General features: G+C 41.4%; 1 protein-coding gene across 11 annotated transcripts in view; it reads right to left on the reverse strand.

Moving 5' to 3' along the window:
• COL4A4 (collagen type IV alpha 4 chain) overlaps positions 1-22,697 on the reverse strand; it is a 185,819-nt gene that overhangs the window by 120,062 nt on the left and 43,060 nt on the right. For all 11 annotated transcript variants that reach the window (XM_077155308.1, XM_077155309.1, XM_077155305.1 and 8 more), the window contains 5 exons: positions 10,318-10,452; positions 9,524-9,568; positions 6,194-6,310; positions 3,244-3,312; positions 1,500-1,535 (listed from right to left, as the gene is read on the reverse strand). In XM_077155308.1, the coding sequence (XP_077011423.1) occupies positions 1,500-1,535; positions 3,244-3,312; positions 6,194-6,310; positions 9,524-9,568; positions 10,318-10,452 (402 nt within the window). The remainder of the gene's footprint in view (positions 1-1,499; positions 1,536-3,243; positions 3,313-6,193; positions 6,311-9,523; positions 9,569-10,317; positions 10,453-22,697) is intronic.

The following is a 22,697-nucleotide window of genomic DNA, read 5'->3' on the forward strand; positions in this document are numbered from 1 at the left end:
GGCAGAAACAGCCTGTGTCTGTTGGCAGACAAATGGATGAACTGAACGTGGTGCATCTGTACAATGAAATGTTATTCAGCCACAAAAATAAAGATCTGATACATGCTACAACATAGATGAAACTTGAAAGCTGTAAGTTAAGTGAAATAAGCCAGATACAAGAGTCATACATAGATATGTATGACTTCACTTATAGGAGAGATCTAGAATAAGCCAATTCATAGAGGCAGAAAGAGGATGACAGCTTATCCGTGACTGAGGGAGGGTGAAGGGGAGTTAGTGCTTAATAGGTAAAGTGTTTCAGTTTTGGGTGATAAAAAAGTTTTGGTAATGGATGGTGGTAGTGGTTGCATAACATTTTAAATGTAATTAATGCCTCTGAACTGTACACTTAAAAATAGTTAAAATGGTAAATTTGATTGTATATATTTATGTAATTTTTTATTTTTGAAATAGCAAAAGCAGAAAACAAAGACCTGTTACTAACTACTCCTAAATTCCATTTATGCTACAATTCTGATATACCATCAAAATGCTTTACAATATTAATGTATTTATACTTTTTAATATATTTTTAAATGTGGCCTATAAGATCAACGTGAATAGAAATTTCATCTCCAATTATGTATGAACACAATTCAGTCACAACATATAAGTCATATCTTAACTACACACAAATACTCAAGTAAAGGTTGGAGCCTGGCAGTCTGAGAAGTGTAGAGAAGAGGTTCTCTGTTCTCCCACTTGACTCTGACCACAAGTGATTGCAAAGGTACAATGGAATTTCTCTCTCCAGGAGGATGAACTAGTGTCTTATTTTAACAGCAACAGAAAGCTACCTCATTTGTCATATAGAACTGAAAGATGTATTCTGAGCTGCTATACTAGTAGAGAAATCGACCCAGGAAAGTAACTCTGTCTGAAGTTAGAAAGTAAAAATTACAGGCTAACCATTGAAAGGCAAAAGTACTTTCAATATTAATCTTGAAAACATTGGTGATTAATTGGCAAGACTGATATACTCAACGAACTACCAACTTGAGGAAGAGAAGGATGGGACAAAATATTAAGTAAAATACACAATTACTGGTTTGGCAAGCAAAATGGTATAGGGAAGCTATGCAAAATCATTTTTCCTTAGCATAGATTACCCATATCATTTTTAAGCAGATTTACCTGTCTAGGTATTATATATACCTGGACAGCGCCAAGGTCCTTTAAAGACAGAAGCAGAAGGAAAGAGACATGTGCTGGAATTCAGATGTGCTACCCGCACAGCTGCCCGGGGCCCTGCACCCCAGGAGAACCCCAGGCTTGGCTTAATGCTCGGCTGTTGTCATCTTGAAATTCTTAATAATCTTTCAACAAGGGACCCACATTTTTAGTTTGCACCTAGCCCTGCAAATTATGTAGCCGGTCTTGCTGGGATTAAAATCTAGGGTGCCTGGTAAGCTATTTGAGGACTAATTAAGGGCCTGCATCCTGCTCAGGAGACTTACTGGTTGGCCAGGGAGTCCTGGATCCCCTCTGTCTCCCTGCAATAGAAACAATAGGTTGCTTTATAAGATCATAAGTTCCCCACAACATACAAAAGTAAAAACAGAAGTTCACATAGGAATTATTTGGATTGATCTAAATGTGGTATTTGTTCAAGTCTGCAGTGTTGAGAAGACAGCTGCAGAAGGGCTCTATGGAAGTGGTTTTCCTTCTCCATTCTTAAGGCCTGAGTTCTACCTCTCCTCTGCCGAGACCAGAGAAAAAGGGCTGGAGTCATGATGACAAGGAACCAAGCTCTCATGTGATTTCATCTTCCAGTTGGAATTATTCTAAATGCTCGGTCCAGTGGTCCCCCTTCATCACTGTCTGTCTCTGGTCTAACTGCCAGATCTTGTGTTGCTTTATAGACACTTTGTCTCCTTTTATCACCCTGGAGTTGATGTAAAAGGATTTCACGTGGAAATTTATTTGACTCTGCAATGAAATCAATCTACTTTAAAGGATCACAGGGTATATAGCCTCTTGAATACAGGCTCTTAAGCACATGGTTTCTCAAAGACTATTGATCTGCAGAACACTTTCATTATTCTCGTTAAGGTGAGGGATTCTTTCTATCCATGTCCCCTTCCATTTCACTTGATCTCTCTGGCCACAATTGCAAAAAAAATGCTCATCCTAACTAAGACTGCATAGTAATTCATAAGTTACAAAGTCTGCTATACAAATTACTACAACAGTTCATCTTCACAGCGCTTAGAGGAAGGCAGGGTAAATACTATGTCAATTTTCTTTCATAAGTAAGGAATATAAGGCTCAGAGAGGTTAAGTGGGTTGCTTAAAGTCACAAAGTCAAAGTAAGGGTCATTTTAATCCTTTCAAATACACATAAGCAGAAGCATAGGTACAAGTAGGCAAAAAGGCTGTAAGCTAATACTGTGAGCTCATGAAAGGGGTCATCACTCAGATGTGGCCACTCTGGGTCAAAGAGAAACAATCTAGAACTAGTTTCATCTAATTTAATTACAGAACATTCTTCCTTAAGTATAACAGCCACATGTCTTGAAAAGATCCTGTATCTGTCTTCTTGATTCATCATTTCTACTGCTATTCTACCTGTCCACGGACTTCCATATTAGAAGGAAATTAAGTGGTCACTGAAGAGTTTATTTCTGTTTGTATATCATTCCCTGCTAAAAACATGAAAATGTTTAATTTATCAAAGAGAGTACTTTGTTTCCACAGTTTTTAGTTCAATATTTGCGACTTTTACTATATGGATGGTAAGTATCAATATGACCACATGTTAACTAAAAACAAATCGATTTTTTCCTGCAAGGGGATATTTAGTGATATCTGGAGACATTTTTGGTTGTTATAACTTGGGGTGAGGAGGTCACTATTGGCATCTAGCAGCCAGAGGCCAGGGAAGCTGCTCAAAATCCCTCAATGCTCAGGCCTGGCCCCACATCAAGGAATTCAATAGTGTGGAGGGTGAGAAATTCTAAATAAATGTATCTCTTGCAACTCTGCAAGCGGAGTTGGGAAGTACTGGAATTTTACAGCCAGAGCAAGGAAACCAGACACAGAGACTACAAGAAGTGTGCTGTCATGCCCGTGGGCCAGGGTCATGATAAAAATCAGTGTTCAGAGACATTTCAAAGGCCGTGGCTCTTTATGCGCTTCCTGCATGGGCTTTCCTATGTGAAAATGAGATTTTTAAAAGCCCGTTACGATCACAATGCTCACCCGAACACCTTTAATGGCACCGAAAATGAAAACTGAATCTCCTTTTTCTCCTTTTTCCCCAGGAAAGCCCTGAAAATAAAACATTCATTTAAGAAGAAAAGCACATTCGCATTTCAATGTTTTCTTTTCTATATGAAATATTACTTACAGATACAATTGCCACTATACTCATGTTTCAAGAGCAGAGATTCCTTTTTTCCCTTTATTATTATTATCATCTATATATTCTGATACACATTTATTCATTATTCAGCTAAGATCTATGAATGAGTCATCTTGATCAGAGTAACTACTAATATTTATATCTATTCACTAATTACTCAGCAGGGAAAGCACCTTTTTCCTCGCAGTATAATGCACATGCATCACTCTTACAAAAAATCCATTTTAAAATTTTCAATTAATAACATATGCTCTAAAAAACAGTGTAAAGTACTAATTTCATCCATTTTAGGGTCCCTGTTCAAAATAAAGCCTCTGTATCCTTTGTAAGATTAACTTAAAAAAAACATAACATGTTCTTTTTGGAAGGTATGTGTACTTAGCAGCTAGATTGTTTAGATTATTTTTAAAAAGTGAATGAAATGCATCAGTGTGTTTCTGTATTGCCCCAACATTTTCTCACTTAATATCCTAATATTGTTCTTAAGTTGATTATCACACAAAAAGTCTTAAATCAAGCTCCTACAAAAGACATAACAGTTAACACCTCTTAGAAGAGTGCCTGGCTTTGCTTCAAATAGGAGAGACTCAAGGCTTATACAATACATTACATCTGCAGTTGCCTGGAGGAATCAGATTTGTCTGTACTGGCAGTCCTTGCTTTGCAGTTCCAACATGCATAAACTTCAGTTACCCCAGTTAAGTTAAATAACACCATCCTCCAACAAGTGATTCCATTTCAAAAACCACTGTATATTAGCTGAATAATTATATAAAATACAAACCTTGCTGTTAGCCCATCAATGCACTAATCACTATACAATTGATGGATGCAAATCATGAGCGGTGACCAATCGCACTTTCCTTTCAAAGTCTTCTGGTGATGGGTCACTACACATCTGGGAGTCAATTCACACACAGACAGCAAAGCATGTGGTTGTGTTGCCTCCTTGTCTCCCAGTGATAAACCCGAAGGACATTTTAAGCTACTGAAGGAGGGAACTGGCCAACTAGAGATGAAAGTAACACAAAGACATGAAAAATGATAATGCTAGAGGTGAAATTCAAAGAGAATGTAAATGGGGGGTTTAGAAGAAATAGCTGGTCACAGGAATGTTGGCACAGCTGCTGCTGTAGAGACTTTATATATGCAGCCTTGGGAACTGGTGAAGGCAGATTCTGGACATAAAAGAGGAAAATGATTATGATGAAGAGGATGAGGATGTTCCAGAAGAAGTGACACAAACAACTTCACACTAAAGGTACTTTTAGATAGACTTATAAGGTTGGAAGCCGATCCCAACTTAGGAAGGAGTATGACAGTCTGCCAGGTTTTTCACAAAGATATTAAACATTTCAGTCTTCAGTGGTTCTCATTGGTCAGTGCTATATGCTGTGTCAAAGCTAAGATTGAGAAGCCCTGCTCTCTGGAATAGCTCATGGACACCCAGTAGATTGAAATTGCACCCAATGTGAACAGCTTAAGAAACGTACATTCATCAGACTGCATTTGAGGCATCAGAGTGCTGAGTTTGAAAGGAAAAAATAGTTGAAAAGTTTAAGAATGTAAGATGATTGTTCACTGCTACCTCAAGAAAGAGGTGAGTTAAGGAAATGATTTTTTGAGTCTGGTGTTTAGATCAATTCTACTGGGATCTGGAGCAAAAGAAAAACTCGTAAGGAGAAAGCAGGCTCACTAAGGTGATGGTGAAAGAAAATTTTTCAGAAGGAATCGTGGGAAATGGCATTTAAGTAGGGAATGGGAAATGACATTTAACCAGGGAAAGGGAAAAACATTTTTTTAAAAAGGCACAGAAAACCAATCTTGAAAATCCAAAGTAACTCCAATTTTTATTTGCATGAGGAAAAGAAAGAGAAGGAATATATGGGGGAGAGGAAAATGTGATTCTTTAAAGCTATGTTTAAATAAAAGTCCAAAATTTTGAAGGAAGAAAAACAAAAGCTAAATAAAAGCAGAAAATTTTTCCTCAAGTGCTAGATATGGGGAACTGTTTCTGGGCATCTATTCCAAATTTCCTCTATTTATTTTCTTGCATAACAAGGCCCTGAAAAAAAAATACATTTCCCAGTCTCCTTTGCAGCTTAGATGCATATTAGGTTCTACCCAGGAAATGTACTTGAAGTCCTCTTCCTGCACTGTTGTTGCTGCTGCCAAACAGGAATATAAAAACTTGTATGTGTGTTTGCTAGTGTCTAGATGCAGGGGTGAGAGGTGGCGTTTTTATAGCGCAAGAACAGCTTCCTGACTTCTGGACTCAGCTAAGTGCGAGCCATTGAAATCAGTAGTTCAGTGGTGGCCCTGAATTCCATCCCTCCAGCCTTTCTATTAAGTACCAAATTCCCCGTATTAAACTCCTTTCTCTTTGAACCACCTAGAAGTATTTACACGTATGCACTAAATCCTGACTGATAAACACCTAATGATTTGCTAACTGCCATCCCTGCTCCCTTCCCCTCCTATCCATTCCCACACAGGACCCCGGAGCATCCCGTTGAAACAGGAGTCAGATCATATAGCTTTCTTCCTTAAAACCATTTAGTGCCTTCACATGACATGGGGAATAAAATCCAGACTTCCATAGTCTACAGAGCTCCACGTGTTGTTGGTCCCGCCCCCCCTCCCCCTCTCTGTTCTCGTTTCTACCCATTTGTTCACCAGGCTCCAAGTGTATTGCATTAACTTTGTTTCTTGAACTCAGCAAGATAGTTCCCTACCTCGGGTCTTTGTACTTCAGATTACTAATAAGATGGGTTATGTGTATCTTACTGAGGGTCCTCCTGGGCCAGAAGCTCCCCTTCCTCCTGGAAAGCCTGGATCACCTCTTGAGCCATTGTAGCCATTCACGCCAGGTTTGCCTCTGGGTCCAGGAGGTCCTGGGTGTCCCTACAGAAGACAAAATGATAAGCAAGACATTTGTGTGAGACTACTATACCACAGAGCTTATGCAACCGGACTTCCCAGATGACAGCAATTATGACTCACATGTTTATTTTACTTTTGTGAAACTTCCTTCTCTACCCACAGTGGCATGCATGGAACAGAGTAAAAATAATTTTTAAAAATGTCCACATTTTGACTAATTATTTAGAACTATTCTGGAAGATTTGGGAGGAAATCATTCTTAAAATCTTTTGAAAGACTCTAATGAATTATAAAGCCCCTAAAATACCTCTCCCTTCTTTCATTTGATTTTTTTGTGTGATTAAAAATTTATGAAATATTTAATATATATATAAGAATTCCTATGGTGTTTACACTTAAAAATAATTCCCTGCACAACCATCATCTTAAGAAATAGAAATATTAGCAATACAGATAATGTCCTCTACAAACTTCTTTCTACAAACATAAAAATTTTTCTATTATCTGTGAATAATGATACTTTTGCTTACTTTTCTCCTTCTCTTATACCATTTTTCTCACTATTTTTCTGAATACGTTCAACACATGGGTTATTTATTGTTGAAGAGTTAGTATCTTATTTTATGTTTCAAACATTTCAACACTAAAATTATTTTCCAAAGATTTTCAAAAGCTAGTGTCCAATCAAGAAAGTTTCCTTCTATTTCTGGATCAACTTTTTATCACAAATTTGTGTGATCTTTACTGAAAAAAAATTTAATCTATTAAAATGATCTTTTTTTCTTTTGATTTCAATATGGTAGATTATGTTAAGAGAATACATTAAACCACACTTGCATGTTTATTAACCAATATTTGTTTAAAATGTATTGCTTTGAGCAGGGCAATGATGGGTCAGGGGCAGAATTCTTACCTGCCATGCCAGAGACCCAGGTTCGATTCCTGGTGCCTGCCCATGCACAAAAAAGTATTGCTTTTATAGCCCGGCGGATTTAGTTTGATATTTTCTATAGGGTATTTTGTATTTTGTTTCAAAAATAAGATTGGCATACAATTTCCCTTTGCCATCTTGAATTTGTGTGGAGTTGGTATCAAAAGCTTTATAAAATTGGTTGAGAAAAGTATTTGTTTTCTATTGCTGCAGTAATAGACTCCCACAAACATGATTTTTGTAATTTAATGCCTCTTTTTGGAAATATGTGAGCCATGATAAAACTTACTAAAGTTTTCTCTATTTTATTAGTCTTTTACAAGAAACAAATTTTGGCATTACCAAAGGTGTACTTGTTCCCAATTCACTCATTTCTAACCTTGCCTTAATTACTTTCTTCTGTTCCCCAGGAATTATTGTATTGTTCTTTTATGATGTTCTTAGGTTATATATAATGTATTTTTTAACTTTTTATTGTATAATATAACATATATGCAAGGCAAAGAAAGAAAAAGCACTACTTTTCAAGGCACACTTCAACAAGTAGTTACAGGAAAGATCCCAGAGTTTGTCACAGGCTACCATACCATCACCTCAGATTTTTCTTTCTAGCTGTCCCAGAAACACTGGAGGCTAGAAGGAATATATATATATATTATCCACAAATGACCTTTTCTTCTTTTTTTGTGAAAAATAACATATATACAAAAAAGTAATAAATTTCAAAGTGCCTTGCAGCAATTAATTGTAGAACAGATTTCAGAGTTTGGGGTGGATTATGATTCCACCATTTTAGGTTTTTACTTCTAGCTGTTCCCAGACACTGGGGATTAAAAGAAATATCAATATAACGATTCAGCAATCATACTCATTTGTTAAACCCTACTTTTTCTGTGTATCTCCACAATCACTTTTGATCTTTCTCCCACACTTTAGGGGTATTTGGTCTATGCCCATTCTAAATTTTTCATGTTAGAAGGGGCTGTCAATATATGGGACAGTGGGATGGAACTAGCAGATGTTCTGGAAGGGCTGGTCCCTCTGCATTTCACGACTTACCTGGTCCAGAAACCCATCTGGAGATCGTAGGTTTTGGAGAGTTACCCTAGTGCATGGAACCTTTGTAGAATCTTATAAAATGCCCTAGGTGTTCTCTAGGATTGGCAGGAATCATTCTGGTTAGGGTTTGGCAAGCTATGATAGGTAGTAATGTCTAACTGAAGCCTGTGTAAGAGTGACCTCCAGAGTAGCCTCTTGACTCTATTTGAACTCTCTCAGCTATTGATACCTTATTTATTACACTTCTTTTTTCCATTTGATTTTCATATTAGAAATGAGAGTTCTAACCTACTTCCATTGTTAGGACTCACCGGCAAATACAAACGTTAATTAGGAATATGGATTTATATCTGGAACACTGTACTTGTCAAGTTTATCAAGTTCATACTTTGGAAGGTTTTCTCTAACCTGTTTGAAAAGCTTGCTCTTCAGGTAAAATGTTTGTCTCTCAGAACTGTATCCAAGAAATTAGGATTTAGGGGATAATTATAATTACTGAATCATTATTTAGATATTCCTTTTTACTTTCTGGCATATTAGAGTAGACAGAGGGAAATATCTGAAATCTCTGAACTGTAATCCAGCTGCCTTGATCTCTGACAATGACTGTAAAACCTTTATTTTGTGCCCTTGTGATTGGAAAACCCTGGTACTCCGTTTATCCAATTTTTACTTTAGAGAGTTGAAATCACAAGGGCAACCTCCCCTAATGCTAATGAAGGAACATGAATCAGCTGAGAACTATTGACTTGGTTTCTAGCACAGTTCTGCTCCTTTATATTTGTAAATTGTTTCTGCCTGTACTCGCTATGGAAATGATAACCCCACCTCCCTACCTTTCCACGTACACCTGCTAGTGAAATGGTACTGATGCCACCTCTCTTGTGTCAATCCGTAAAAACCCTGAATTCCTTAGACTTGGAGACACAGACTTTTAGGTCAATAGGCCATCTGATCTCCTGCTTCATGCCTACCCACATACTCTTTCTCTCTTTGAAACCCCGGTGTCTCAAGAATTGGTCATTGCAGCGCATCGGGCAAAGAATTCACCATCTTTGTCCAGTATCAGAGTTACTGTACAAAATTGAAACACGTGCACCCTTCCTCCTAGGCTCTGAGATGGAAAAATAAAGAAGAGTTTGTCCAGTATATATTTTTTGAGCATGTGGTTTTATGGGTTTTGATAAGTGGTACTCCTTTCTTTAAAAAAAAAAAAAAAAAGGCAAAAATTTAGGGATACTTACAGGTATGCCATCCAAACCCGGAAATCCAGGAACACCCGTTGGACCCTAAAATCCCAGAAAATAAAACAAAGATTTAAAAGTTGCTAAATTATTAGATTAACAATTTGGTTTATCTGAGAACTAATAAACAATGACATATTTAAAAACACATACTAGTCACTGACACCTATTTTTACATTAATGAACTTAAATTCCAATATTTAAGTGTCCTCTTTTTGGTAACTCTACTTAGGAAGACAACTTGGCACAATCAGCCACAGTTAACACTCTGCAAGAAGTTCAACTTCTCAGAATCTATCCTAGAGAAATGAGCAATCTGAAATGTGAACACAGGTAAACTACAAGATTGTTTTTGCACACTTGTACTGCACAAAATATCAAGGTAGATTCTCAAATTCTCATTAACAGATAATAAACTACGCTTTATCCATAATATGGCATGCTATGCACTGTCTTCAAAGCAATGAGCTCGAGCTCTATGAATTGGTGTGGAACGACTCTCTAAGAATATTGTTGAGTGAAGAAAGAAAGGTTCAGAAGGATACATATAATACAATATCATTTAAGTTTTCTTAAAAAGCCACAGAACAATACTATAACTCTTTACTGGGCTGAGACTTACGTATTTAAATGCGTAGAATGAACTGCTCTGGAAAGGGGTTTGAGATAGGAGAGTTGATTGTCAGAAAGGAGCTTAGACTTAGTTTTTATCAGGAACAAATGTGAATCACTTGGAATTATAAAAGCTCCAGCCTAGGCATGCTGGAAAGTCTTCTCCTTAAGCAGAGGCCTACCTTATCTCCTTTCTCCCCCATCGCTCCAGGACGGCCGCTGTCACCTCTCATTCCTTTCTCTCCTGGGATCCCAATGGGTCCTGGGGGTCCCAGGGATCCAATTGGACCCTGTGGTCCCAGGGGTCCTGGCTGACCCTGAAAAACAAGATAATAAGAAGGAAAGGGTGATTCTGAAGAAGTGCCATCTAATACCAGTATATGGTCATCTGGGCCAGCAAGACTAGAAAAGGAGATTCTGCACAAGTCTCAACAATAGAAAGCCAGGTGATAGGACAAAATAAGGAAAACTGCCTTCTTCAGTCTGAAATTAAACTGTATTATAAATTTGAATTACTGTGTGTGTGTGCATGTGTGTGTTTGTATGTGAGCAAGCATCATCGATCCTTCTCCTGGAATCAGGGCCCAGAAAACGTAGGGATATTTACAGGTATGCCATCCAAACCCAGAAATCCAGCAGGATCACAGGGCCAGATTACAGGATCACCAGGCCAGATCACAGGATTACAGGCCAGATCACAGGATTACAGGCCAGATCACAGGACTAGATCACAGGGTCTGAACCAGCCCATAAGCATGAATCTTGGAGCCCCTTACATGGTCCGTCCCATGTGGGGTACAGGGTCAGAGAGAGGGCCTCAAAGGGAAGAAACAGGGACTGGGGTCCACCTAGGGCCTGGTCCGTGCTTGGGATGCCACCGAGAAAGCACCGCCGGCCTTGGCCAGTCTCCAGCACAAGGAGGACAGGGCCCTATAAGGCATGGGCCCCAAGGCAGGGGCCCAGCTTACCCTGGACTAAGGACAGCAATGCAAGAACATTAACCACATTATTTGTAATTGTTGTAAAAACTGGAAACCTCCTCAAAATCTGCCAACATGAGGCTAATTGAATAAACTATGGTATCTTCATACAGTGGGGCCTCATAGCCCGTCTTTGTCTGGATCTACCAGAAGCAAACCTTAGAGGAAAGACTCAAAGCAAATAGTTTATTTGGGAAGAAAAGGAGAGAAGACATGAAGCAGGGAAGGGAGGCAGGCAGTACAAGCCTGGTACCATCCTGGCAACTGGAGCTTGGCCGTGTGGGAAATTCTGAGAGTTAGTATGGACCACACATCTCAGAGTTCCCTGAAGGCAGGGAACTGGGGTATTCACTCCATTGCTGATGGCTACTAGCAGTGGGTGAGGTGTGCCTGCTGCTACATGGGCCTCTGTGGCAGGTCCTGGTGGCTGGATTTCCCCAGAGCCCCTGAGACTGAAGCATTAGGTCTGAGGGAAAAGTATAGGGTTCAGGCAGCATCTGCAAAACAGACCTTAAGAGACCAAAGTAGCTCTGTCTGAGCTAATATAGATTTTCCTCATGGAATATAGAAACAACTTTGTGATACAGCACCTGGCTCTGGACTCAGTCCCCCTGGGTTTGAAGCCCAAGTCAAATGTTCTAGCTGTGTGACCTTGGGTATGTTTCTTAGCCTCTCTGTTCCTTAGTTTCATCTGTTAATGGCCAGTGGGCATAAAAAGAATTATGCACATCAAGTGTTCATCATTGCACTGGGCACAGTAAATGCCAGCTTATGTTATTATAATTGCTGTAATAAATGGGTAAATGCTAAATGGAAAAACACAAACCACAGAATAGTATGTCATATGATCACACCTGTAGAGAAACAAATGGATGGACATTTTCTCCAAATATATGTTTGCTGATAAACATTCTTAGAAAGAGGTACAACAAATGTCACATAATCATATCTCACGAGTGATAAGGCAGGCAGGGAAACTTAACCTTCTGTTTTGTGCATACCTTAATATCAGCACGTGGAACATTTATAACAAAAATCAAATATATTTTCTCTTTCACCATTAATTCATTGATTCAATAAACATCATCAACCACCTTAATATCTGCTTAAATTTCACAAATCAAAACTGGACTTTCTATTTTTCCTCTTCTTCCATGCTTTTCCATTTCATCATAACAATATAATTCATTGAGTAAACATAAAAAAACTAAAAACTTAGAATGTTAAAGGAAGCCTATGTAAAAATATGTTGCTAAAAAAGACAACAGTAAAATCTAAACCATATATATGGGCCCAAACCATTTTGTGGGCATTTTGAGAGCATATCAATTGACTATAGATATTATACAAATTATAAACTAAAATTTAAAATTAAGAAGAAATAATGAGTTCAGTGGACCTTATACTTAAGATTAATTAACATAGGTAAAATGGCTTCCATTTCTCCTAGACATAAGATTTGGGAAATAATTAATTTTTCATTACGTTTAAGAATTATCTTTTCATCTTGCACATAATTATACATAAATTCCCCAAATTATCTTTTGTGAATGATACACTTTAAAATAATGTATTATTTATGTAGATGACATAAAGCAGGCTTGAACATAAAAGGGTAATTGAGAAAGAGACAGCCAATTAACTGGCTATAAATCTCTACAATGTGTTTAATCTGAGACACGCAGTAGTAAATTCAGTAAGCTAATGGAACTTTGCACAGGTAACAAAAAGGAGTGGAAGTGTTCAACACAGTGCTAGGAACAAAAATATTCCATTTGGTATAGAAATGTGTCCTGATTTAAGAAAGTACCACATAAGACATTTTCAAAAACAAAAACCACAAAAGAGGGAATGGCTATTTGCATTATCAAGTGACATGGATTGTGGTGGATTGAACTGTGTACCCCAGTTTGGAGATACTCTTGGCTTGGTCTGCATTCTGTTGGACATGGACCCATCCTAAATAAGATCTTTTCAAGATGTTACTTCGGTTAAGGTGTGACCCAACTGAATCGGTTTGGACTTTGGTGAGGTGTACTGGAGTCCTTATTAGGCAGAGTGAAAGTCAAACAGAGCAGGGAGCTGGCAGAAGCTGGAAACCCATGGAAGCAGAAGGAGAAAGGAGAAGACACTATCATGTGCATTGCTGTGTGATGGAAAAGCCAAGGAACCCCAGAGGTTACCAGTCACCCAATAAAGATACCAACCCAAGGAGGAAGCAAGTCTTCCAGCCTCTGAAACCATGAGCCAATAAAGACTCCTTACCTGGTATTTGTTTTAAAGCCTTGGTCTCCATCTTTCCTTCTTCCCTAACCCCCAATTCTGACTCCCTTGCCTTGCTGAACAAACTCTGTTCTTTCACAATCTGAGCATGAAGACCCTTTCCGGGAGCTCTGTCCCCCTACCCCCACCCCCAAGCCCATCCCCTGGCTAACTGCTCCCATGGAAAGTCTCCCCTGATCTCTTTCCCCATGCAACCCCTCCACACCACATACACCATTCAGAATTCGATGTTTGTCTCGGATGCTTCTGTAATAACACTCCTCACCTGTATCCATGTGTACCTACTCCACTCCCAGCAGGACATGAGCTCCTGGAGAGCTGAGTCCAGGGAAGGATGGTAAAAGCAGAGAGCAAGAAATGGTCAATAAACTCCACTTCCCCAGTGGAAGACCATGCACGGAGAAAAGGCGCTGCTTTCTCATGTCTCAGGACCACCATCTCCAGAAAACTGTCTGGGTGGAATTATGCAAAGCTGCAATGATTCCTTGCCAGGTGTGTGAGTACAGAGTGAGGAATGGCCCTGACTGCAGGGGTGTCACCATCTTTTTGTTGTTGAGATATGACCCCAGCATTATTATTGCATCTTCATTTCAACCACATCTGATGGTAAAGGAATTCCTACTGGGCAAGTGCAAAAACTAACATAAAACACTAAATGCCTAATGGTTTACATTCAGTGGTTTATTGCATACTCAGTGCTTTTTTTTTTTTCCAAATGAATAGTATTTTATTACAGCCTACATTTTTAAAAGAAATACACTAAACTTTGGATAACAGTATTAAATCCATTGGGAGCTGCCTACAAAAATTTCTGTCACATCAATCTTTGAAACAATCATTGTCAGGTCACCCAATTTGAGTAAATAATTTATGCACAGCAATATAGAAAAATTCCATTTTCATTAAATTATTCCATGTAAGAAAGGGGATCAGTTTAAAAAGAAAAAACTATGCTTATGAGTGACTATTTGAGCTTACTTATATATAAGGCAATAATAGAATTAACTTCAGGATGGAAAATGTATAAAGGACCATAAAAGGCAATTTTATAAGTAAAGATTAAATAATCACAGAAATTTTGCATCTTCAAAAAAATTTTTTTTAATATTTCATCCATTTCTAACCCCACACCTCTACTCACTAAAAATGACATGATGTCAAATGGTTGCTATGCCAAATCCAGCCTAGCAAAAAGAAAAAAATGCACAGTAGAATGTCTGACTTTTATCCATGGTATCTCTGATTTTTTTTTTTTTTTTCGTGCATGAAATGGCTTCTGTGGTTTATGTCATTCAGAGGGAGATGCGGAAGTCAGAGCACAGGCCCACAGAATCCAAAAACGACAACCAGCATGACAGCTGATGAAACCTGAGCACCGTCTAAGGGCCATTTGAAGCCATGAGATTGTCTCCTTCTGTCCCCTCCACGGCCAGCCATGGTTGCGGCTTCATCATGCCTGTTACAAGCGCTCCCCTGCGGAGGCTGCAGCAACGGGAGCCTCCCAGGCCAGCTGTCCAAATAAAGGATGAGGCAGATCGCGTTAGAGGAAGGAGAATCGGCTGCCTCCTTCACCCGCTGCGGCCAGGGAATTCCTTAAGGACTCAGCCCCGTCAATCGTCCACTGCGGAACGACCCTTGAGCAGGGCCAAGATCCAATCATTTTACCCCTCAGTAGAAGAAACCAACAGATAGGAGGGTACTTCCATATTGAAAAACAAAGTCTTTAAACCAGCACTGATCTGGCCAGTGCCCCTGAGGAATGATGAAAGCCTCAGAAATTCTTTGTCATTTCAACAGTTTGAGGATTTGGGAGAAACACCCATAAAGCAATGACAAGTGTACACACACCACACTTCTTCTGCAACGACTTCATGTTCTTTCCACCTAATCAGAGGTTGACTTAGTGGCAAAGTATAAGTGAATGAATGACAAACGAATGAATGAGTGAATTAATGAATAATAAATAAGTGAACGAGAGAACAAATAAATAAGAAAGACGTTTCTGTTCTACTAATTATACAGAAATTCCCAAATCACCCTTGGACGCTAAGACCCTGACATGTACTGAGTGTCCCAGGAAAGGGAAGGAGTTTATTTAATGCACCTGGTCATGTGCCGGGCCCTCTCCAACCTTCCCTTGTTTGCTCCCACCAGCAACACTGAGAAATGCACGTTATTATTCCCACAGAGATGAGGAAAGCCAGGCCCTGACAGGGGGTGTATTTTACTCAAACTCACACAACTAATAAGCTTGAAATCACACCTGGGCCAGGCAGACTCCAAACCCTCTCCTTTCGCCCTCACGCCAGCCTGCCACTTGCAGGATCCTTTCACTAAATCGCACCACGCTGGGCCCAGAGGGACTATTTCTAGCAAGTAGACAGGGAGCGCTTCACCCACCAGAACACATTTTCCTCCCTCACCTCACTGCACCCTCATCTGACTTTGATGCTTGAAAAATATATACGTCAAACAATAAAAATACATATGCTAATGTATCCTATGTGCTTTTGCAAAGTTTCCTTAGGAAACCAAATAATTAACCGGCCAATTAAAGATCTCGACTTTTGTGATTCTCAAATCTAATTTTTTAGTCCCACCTTGTATTCCCTACTGTTTTTTCAAAATTGTGTGCACCTTCTTTCCCGGTTAACTCACTCTCATCGGCTTCCAGGCTAAGTTCATTTCCAAACTAGTTCCTGTCTCCTCCTTCCTGTCTCCACGGAGGGACTCTCGGTTCCTTCCATCACCAGGCTCATGGCAGAGGTCAGCTTCCAACCACCCTCTCTCCTCATCCCCCTAGCCCAGCCTGCCCCAGGTCTAGCACATCTGTCTTACCTCCACCCCACCACAGAGGCCCTGCGACAAGGTCTCCTCCCCTCTCCTGGCGCCACCTCAACACCACCCTCACTTGCATCCTCCCCCGTGTTCCCGGGACCCCAGCCATCCCGCACACAGCCTTTTCCAATCTCCCTCATCCTCCCTTTCCTGCGGCCTCGCTCTCCGCAGCCCCCTGCGGCGCTTGGGCGCACCGCATCCCCCAGCGCCCAGCCAGACTCAGCCCTGCAATGTCCGCACCTGCGCCCTCTGCTCCCAGCGCACGCGTCCTTTCTATTTGCCCGACAGAGAGCAGCCTGCCTTCATCTGGAGCTCAAATTCTACCTTCCTCCCACTGAAATAGAAAGAGGACGGAAGAAAAGATGCTGACGATGATGGCAGTAACGTAATAACCACCACAACTCACCTGCCACGTACTTCCTTCTAGGCACCCACATAGCGCTTTATGTTCTCTTCATGTGCCCCTGGCAGCCGTACAAAGCAGCAAGTCATCCCTGATTCTACTTGTCACCCCCGATTCTACTTGCTCATTCCTGAGCAGGGAAACCGAGGACCAGAGAGATGAAGCAACTGACCTGTGGTTACGCGGCTAGCAGGCGGAGAAGCTCCTTTGACCTCAAATGTGCTGGTTTCCTTTTTATCCTTTCTTATTGAGCTCACTTTCCTCCAGACTCGCACATCCACCCTTAGACAATTAACATCCAATTTTAGACCCCATCACCTCTTTCTCAGTACTGTTTCCTGGAGGCTAGTTAATAAAGCGAGCTTGAGGTGATGTCTTCATTATTAGAATGTAAGCTTTTTGAGGACAGTGGTTCAGCACACGTTATTGCTTCCGTCTCTGTGCCAAGGGCACTGCCTCACACAGGATAGATTCCAATTTTATACTTAATGGATTAAGATGTCTTTGATAAATTTAAAGAAGCATTCAGTGGCAGCCTTCCGTCCCTCATGAAGCTTGCATGTAATTCACCAGTTAGCCACCAGGTGTCACTGTAGTGTCACCTAAACCCTCAAGTCCAAAGCATAGCTGAAGTACTCTGGATAATGCTGTAAGATCCTCCCCTACTACAGGGAAAGGATCCTCAGAAGTCAGGAAGAATTATCAAAATAAATCAGGAAAAGGTGTTACTCAAAGAGTAGGCAATCCAAAGAGACTGGACTGCATTTGGCAGAGTATTTTCTTGTACCTTAAGCTCACCTCACCCATTAATAAGGGGCCAAGCCAATAACTTCAGTCGTGTTTATGAGGAGGGGGCAATGAAAGAACTGCACCGAGAACCAGCAGACGTGGCTTTGCCACAAAACAATAAGGTCACCCCTTGAATGAGATCACTGAGTGGTTTTTGCAATTAAAAAAAAATGGCGGTCATCTCTGCTCCACACCGTACCCCCAACTGGTGGGGCTGAGGAGCCAGTGCCAAGAGCTTACAGCCAGCTGACCTCTCCCTCCCTCCTCTCTTGGCACCCCTGGCCCTTGCCCTCTATGTGTTCTCCCACCAGTGTCTTTGGGCCACTCCTCTTCCTCCCTGCAGAAGGCCCCACCTGGGGCTCCTCACCTTTCTCGCTTCTCCCCTCCTCATAGGCAAACTCATCCATTTCCACATGGTTGGCTGAATTTTCAGCCTATCATTCCCCTAGTGTCCCTCCGTGGCCTGGAGCCCTCTTTCTAGGTCCCAGCCACATATCCAACCACCCTCCAGCTCTTCACGCTGCAAACTGGGCTGGTGGCCAGGTCCCACCTGTGCTGTCCCGTGTCCCTCCACACAGCCACCTGTGCCTCGGCCAGGAGCCTCCTGGGCGCCGCCACTTGCCCATCGCCCACCTACCCCACCACGGCTCTCCTTTCCTACAATCATGCCTCCCAAAGTCCACACAAGATGCACGTACCCCTCACACCCGCCCCCTCACACCCGCCCCCTGCCTGGCCACCATGATCTCGCACCTGGATGATGGCAGAAGATTCCCAACAGGTGTGCCCCATCATTCCCACCCCAACCCCTCTATGCTTTCCAAACTGCAGCAAGAATGATCTTACAACATAAATTCAACCTGCTTCCTCAGTTCTTACAGATCGTTCAAAGCCTTACTGTGCAGGGTCAAGTCCAAATCCGCCCCCAGTCTGCTTTTGCCTGCATTTCATGCCACCTGCGCCCACAACGATCAAACCTCTCTGCCACGTTGAGCCCCTCCCACATGCCCGTTGGCCTCCTTCCCACTGTGCAGCTGTTCAAGGGGCCTGAGAACGCTCCACTAGGTGATTCTAATTCACCAGGTGCGAGCTGAGCCTGAGCACGCATACTCAGGTGTAAAAGCATGTTAGGTCACCGTGTGGCTTGGAGCTACGGACCCCAGAAAAACTCGTCCTTAATCTTAATCCATACCTGTGGCTGTGAATCCCCTATAAACAGACTATTTGATGAGGGTACTTCAGTTAAGGTGTGGCCCCACTCAATTAGGATGGCTCTTAATCGTATTACTGGAATCTTTTATAGTAGTACGAAATTCAGACCCAGAGAGAGAAAACCACCGGAAGAAGCTGGAATTTAATGGAATCCTGAGAAGCCAAGGGAGGCCGCCATATGCACTGCCATGTAACAGAAAAGGGGACCAAGGGACCAAGGAAGGCCGGCAGCCAGTGTCAGAACACACAGCTTTCTGGGAGAAAGCGTGGCCTTGACGACACCTTGATTTTTGACTTCTCCTAGCATCAAAGTTGTAAGCCAATAAATTCCATTTTGTTTTGTTTTTAAGCCAACCCATCGCATGGCATTTCTTTCAGCAGCCAGGAAACTACAACAGTCACCGAACTATATACTCGGGTAAAATTCTGTATTGTTCCTTTATACTATTGTGCATTGTTGATATTTATTACCACTTTACTTATTTGATGCAAGCTCCAGGAGGGCAATGGGCCTTTGTTTTCTCTTTGCACTTATGCACCGAAGCACCTAGAAGAGGGTCTGGCCCTTTTCATGCACCCCAGGAATATCAGCTGGAGAGTGAATTTCATCCTGTGTCTTCTGCTTAGCTTTAGGCTCCAGGATGCAGGGACTTTCCTCTCCTCTTTGTCATTGAGTCTTCACAGTGCAGCACACAATGGTCATTGTTGGATAAATGAAAGAGAATTATTATTCTTTACAAATAAGACTGAATGACATATGAGCCGTTTTGGAACAAATATGTACTCCAGGAAAGGCATGTTTTAATCCCGATCCAATCCTGTAGGGCCAAACCTATTGTTTAGGGTGGAAACTTTGAATGGATTATTTCCACGGAGATGTGATACAGCCAGTTGTGGGTGTAACCCTTTGATCAGATGGAGATGTGACTCTGCTCATTCAAGGTGGGTCTTGATTAGTTTGCTGGAGTCCTTTAAAAGGGGAAACATTTTGGAGAAAGTCCAGAGCCAACAGGAGACCCAGATGTTCGGAGATGCAGAAAGAAAATATCCTCTGGGAAGCTGTTCGAAACCAGAAGCCAAAGACCCAGCAGATGCCAGCCACGTCCCTTCCCAGGTGAAGGAGGGGTTCTGGGCCCATCGGCCTTTCTTGAACCAAGGTATCCTTCTCTGGATGCCTTAGTATAGACATTTTTATGGTCTTAGAACTGTAAACTTGCAATTTAATAAATTCCCTTTATAAAAGTCATTCCAGGAGGTGTGAGGGTATTTCAGGGTAGAATTCCTGTCTGCCATGCGGGAGACCCAGGTCTGAGTCCCAGCCCATTCACTTCGCCCAAAACAAACAAACAAGCAAACAGACAAATGAAAAACCAAACAAAAAGAAATTCAACACATGGTGCTGCAATAAGGGGATACTCCCATGGAAAAAGAATGAAATGTGACCCCTGCCATACAGCATACAAAGATAACAAGAAAAAACAATGTCATTCCATTTCTGGTATTTTGCATTCTGTCGGCTTCAGCAAACCCAAAACAACGTAGAAGTCGGGGCAGAAAAAAAGCACCTTGGAGACACAACTATTTCCCTCAGGATTTCTTGACATTTTACTGAAAATGGTATTTAAAGAGATAAACTCATTTTTCTTTCCTAAAGCTTTTTAATTCAGCCTTTTAACTAATTTGGTCACCCATAACCCTTGCACCAGACAGGTGTTCTTATCATCACAACACCACGTCTCATTTTCTGGTGCAGGCTTTTTCCCCTAGAATACACCATGCTTTTGGAAGCTCTTGCATTCCCAGCTCTTGATTCTCACCAAGAACAAGGCGTCCTCAGCATCGGTGAGAACTTGCCCTCTTGAGCTCGGCATGGCCCCACGCTAGCCGAGCTGTGCACCCAGCCTGGCCTTCCTTCCCTCTCACCCACAGAGCCCGGCATCCGAGCTGTGGAATTGACACCACTTGAGGAGACCAAACACCCTGCACAAGTCACTGGAAACCGAAAGAGGGATTGACCAGCCAAGATATGCCAAGAATCTGCTCCAAACCCAAGCCGCAGGCAAGATTCCCAAGTGAAGTGTTACATTAGCCCTATATGTACTCCCCTGTTTAGAAAATAATAGAGTCTATGATGTAAACCAGCTGTTTTCTCTCCTGCTTTCTCAAGCACACGTTCTAGGTTTACTTTTTTTTTTTCTTCTTTTGCATCGGCAGGCACCGGGAATTGAACCCAGGTCTCCAGCATGGCAGGTGAGAACTCTGCCACTGAGCCACCGTCGCACCGCCCACATTCTAGGTTTAAAGACTGATTTTTTCAGTATACTGAAGGTGAGGTGAGTTCGACAGAGTATTCTACTGCTAGCAACTACTTCCATGTCTACCATTAATGTTACTAAAAGGCTAAATAGTACAAAATAACAGGCATGTATGCCTCCCTCCAGCCCCTAGACCTCCCACGCCCTGTTCAGAAATACTTTCTCAAGCGCCTACTTGAGAAGTCCTACACCTGAGGAGTCATTCTTTTAATGTTTGCCAGCTTTTCATTCCTCAAAAATCAAGATTAACGTCCTTGAGACGCGGAACATGTTAACTAGCTAAGCCGAATTGGTGAACTGGCAGCTGGGGAGCTGGATTCTGCCAAGAAATCTGTTTGTTCTGCAGGTTTTAGAGCAATTTTGAATTCTGCTGCCTTTAGGTGACAGATGCATCGTCCACCTCCCCACAATCCGCAATGCCGACTATCCCAGTCCCACGCCCCCTTCACTCAGGGTGTCCACCCGTCTGCTCAAGGCATCTCAGACATGGATTCATTTAGCAGAGGCAGAGTGAGGCAGAAAGCTAGTTCTTGGAGAAGACATGACATAATAACAAGGGAGCACAACCAAAAGGTAAGGAGTTGGTGACAGACCACAGCTGCCAACTTCTCAATTGTCATTGGAATGTGCATATATTAAAATATATCATAGTTGATTTATATGAACTTCAGGATATAAAAATAATTGCTCTGAACCATTTATCAGGTCGCAGTTATAGAATGTACTAGAACACAGTGTGTGAGGAGTAAAGAGGTCGAGTTCCAGAACCTTGTGTGCAAATAATTTAATGATATGAAAAATACTCATAATAATTAAAGTTTCCCAAGTAAATTTCATTTTTATCATGGAATGCAGGGTCTCAGGAGCATAAGGAACAAATGAAAGAAACTGCAGGAAAACATTTGTACCTTATTTAATGATTTAAAAATCCCCTAGTAAAGACTGACTCACTGATGTTTGATTTTTGGCTTTCAAACCCAAAAAAAACTAAGAGAAATCTTTAGTGTCACGCCTCTTAACCTCCTCATACATAAAACTATCACATCATAAAGTTTTGTCCATTTGACAGTTGCCAGGCTCCCCTGAGTGAAAAGCAAAATGGACATATTTTATGCTGGAAACAACTAGAGAAAGTGTCTTTATATCATGCTAGTTACTAAAAGAGAACTTACAAAAGGCCCCATCTTTGTCCATAATAAAAAAAATTGTCATTTTTTCTGCAAGAAGACCACCATCAAAACGCATAGTTTCCTTCTCCAAAAATGATAAAGAATAGTTTAAAAGTTTGTCCAATGACACCCCCTACACAGCCTTACAGGGAGACTATAATGAGGTTTGGGAAGTGTTAGGGTTTAGTCACAAAATGTGCTGGAAGGAAATTAAAGAGCCACCGGATATGAAAAGTCATGTCCCATATCACACAATCACCAGGCGTCAGAACTGGGGGAACAGGGCCACCCTCTAGCACAAGCCCTTTTTCTCCTCAGCTGAGAGCTCGTTGACAGTTACAATGTTGGAGCAGGGCAAGGGTCCCGTTTCTTGCTGCTGTTCAAGGTGCCAATTCCAGGCCCTACCTGAATCATTCACAGGAAGATGACAATCAAGAGAGAGCACTTATTTCAGCAACAGATGTAAACCACAGGTTTAAATAGGGAGAGAAACTGGGCAGAAAGAGCCTTCACTAATTCTGTGTGCCCTCCTGTTGGACGTGGTAGGTACCCCTCCAGACCTCTGGAGCCTAG

Source organism: Tamandua tetradactyla, chromosome 3 (genome assembly GCF_023851605.1).
Source record: "Tamandua tetradactyla isolate mTamTet1 chromosome 3, mTamTet1.pri, whole genome shotgun sequence".
In the NCBI taxonomy this organism is placed as follows: domain Eukaryota; kingdom Metazoa; phylum Chordata; class Mammalia; order Pilosa; family Myrmecophagidae; genus Tamandua; species Tamandua tetradactyla.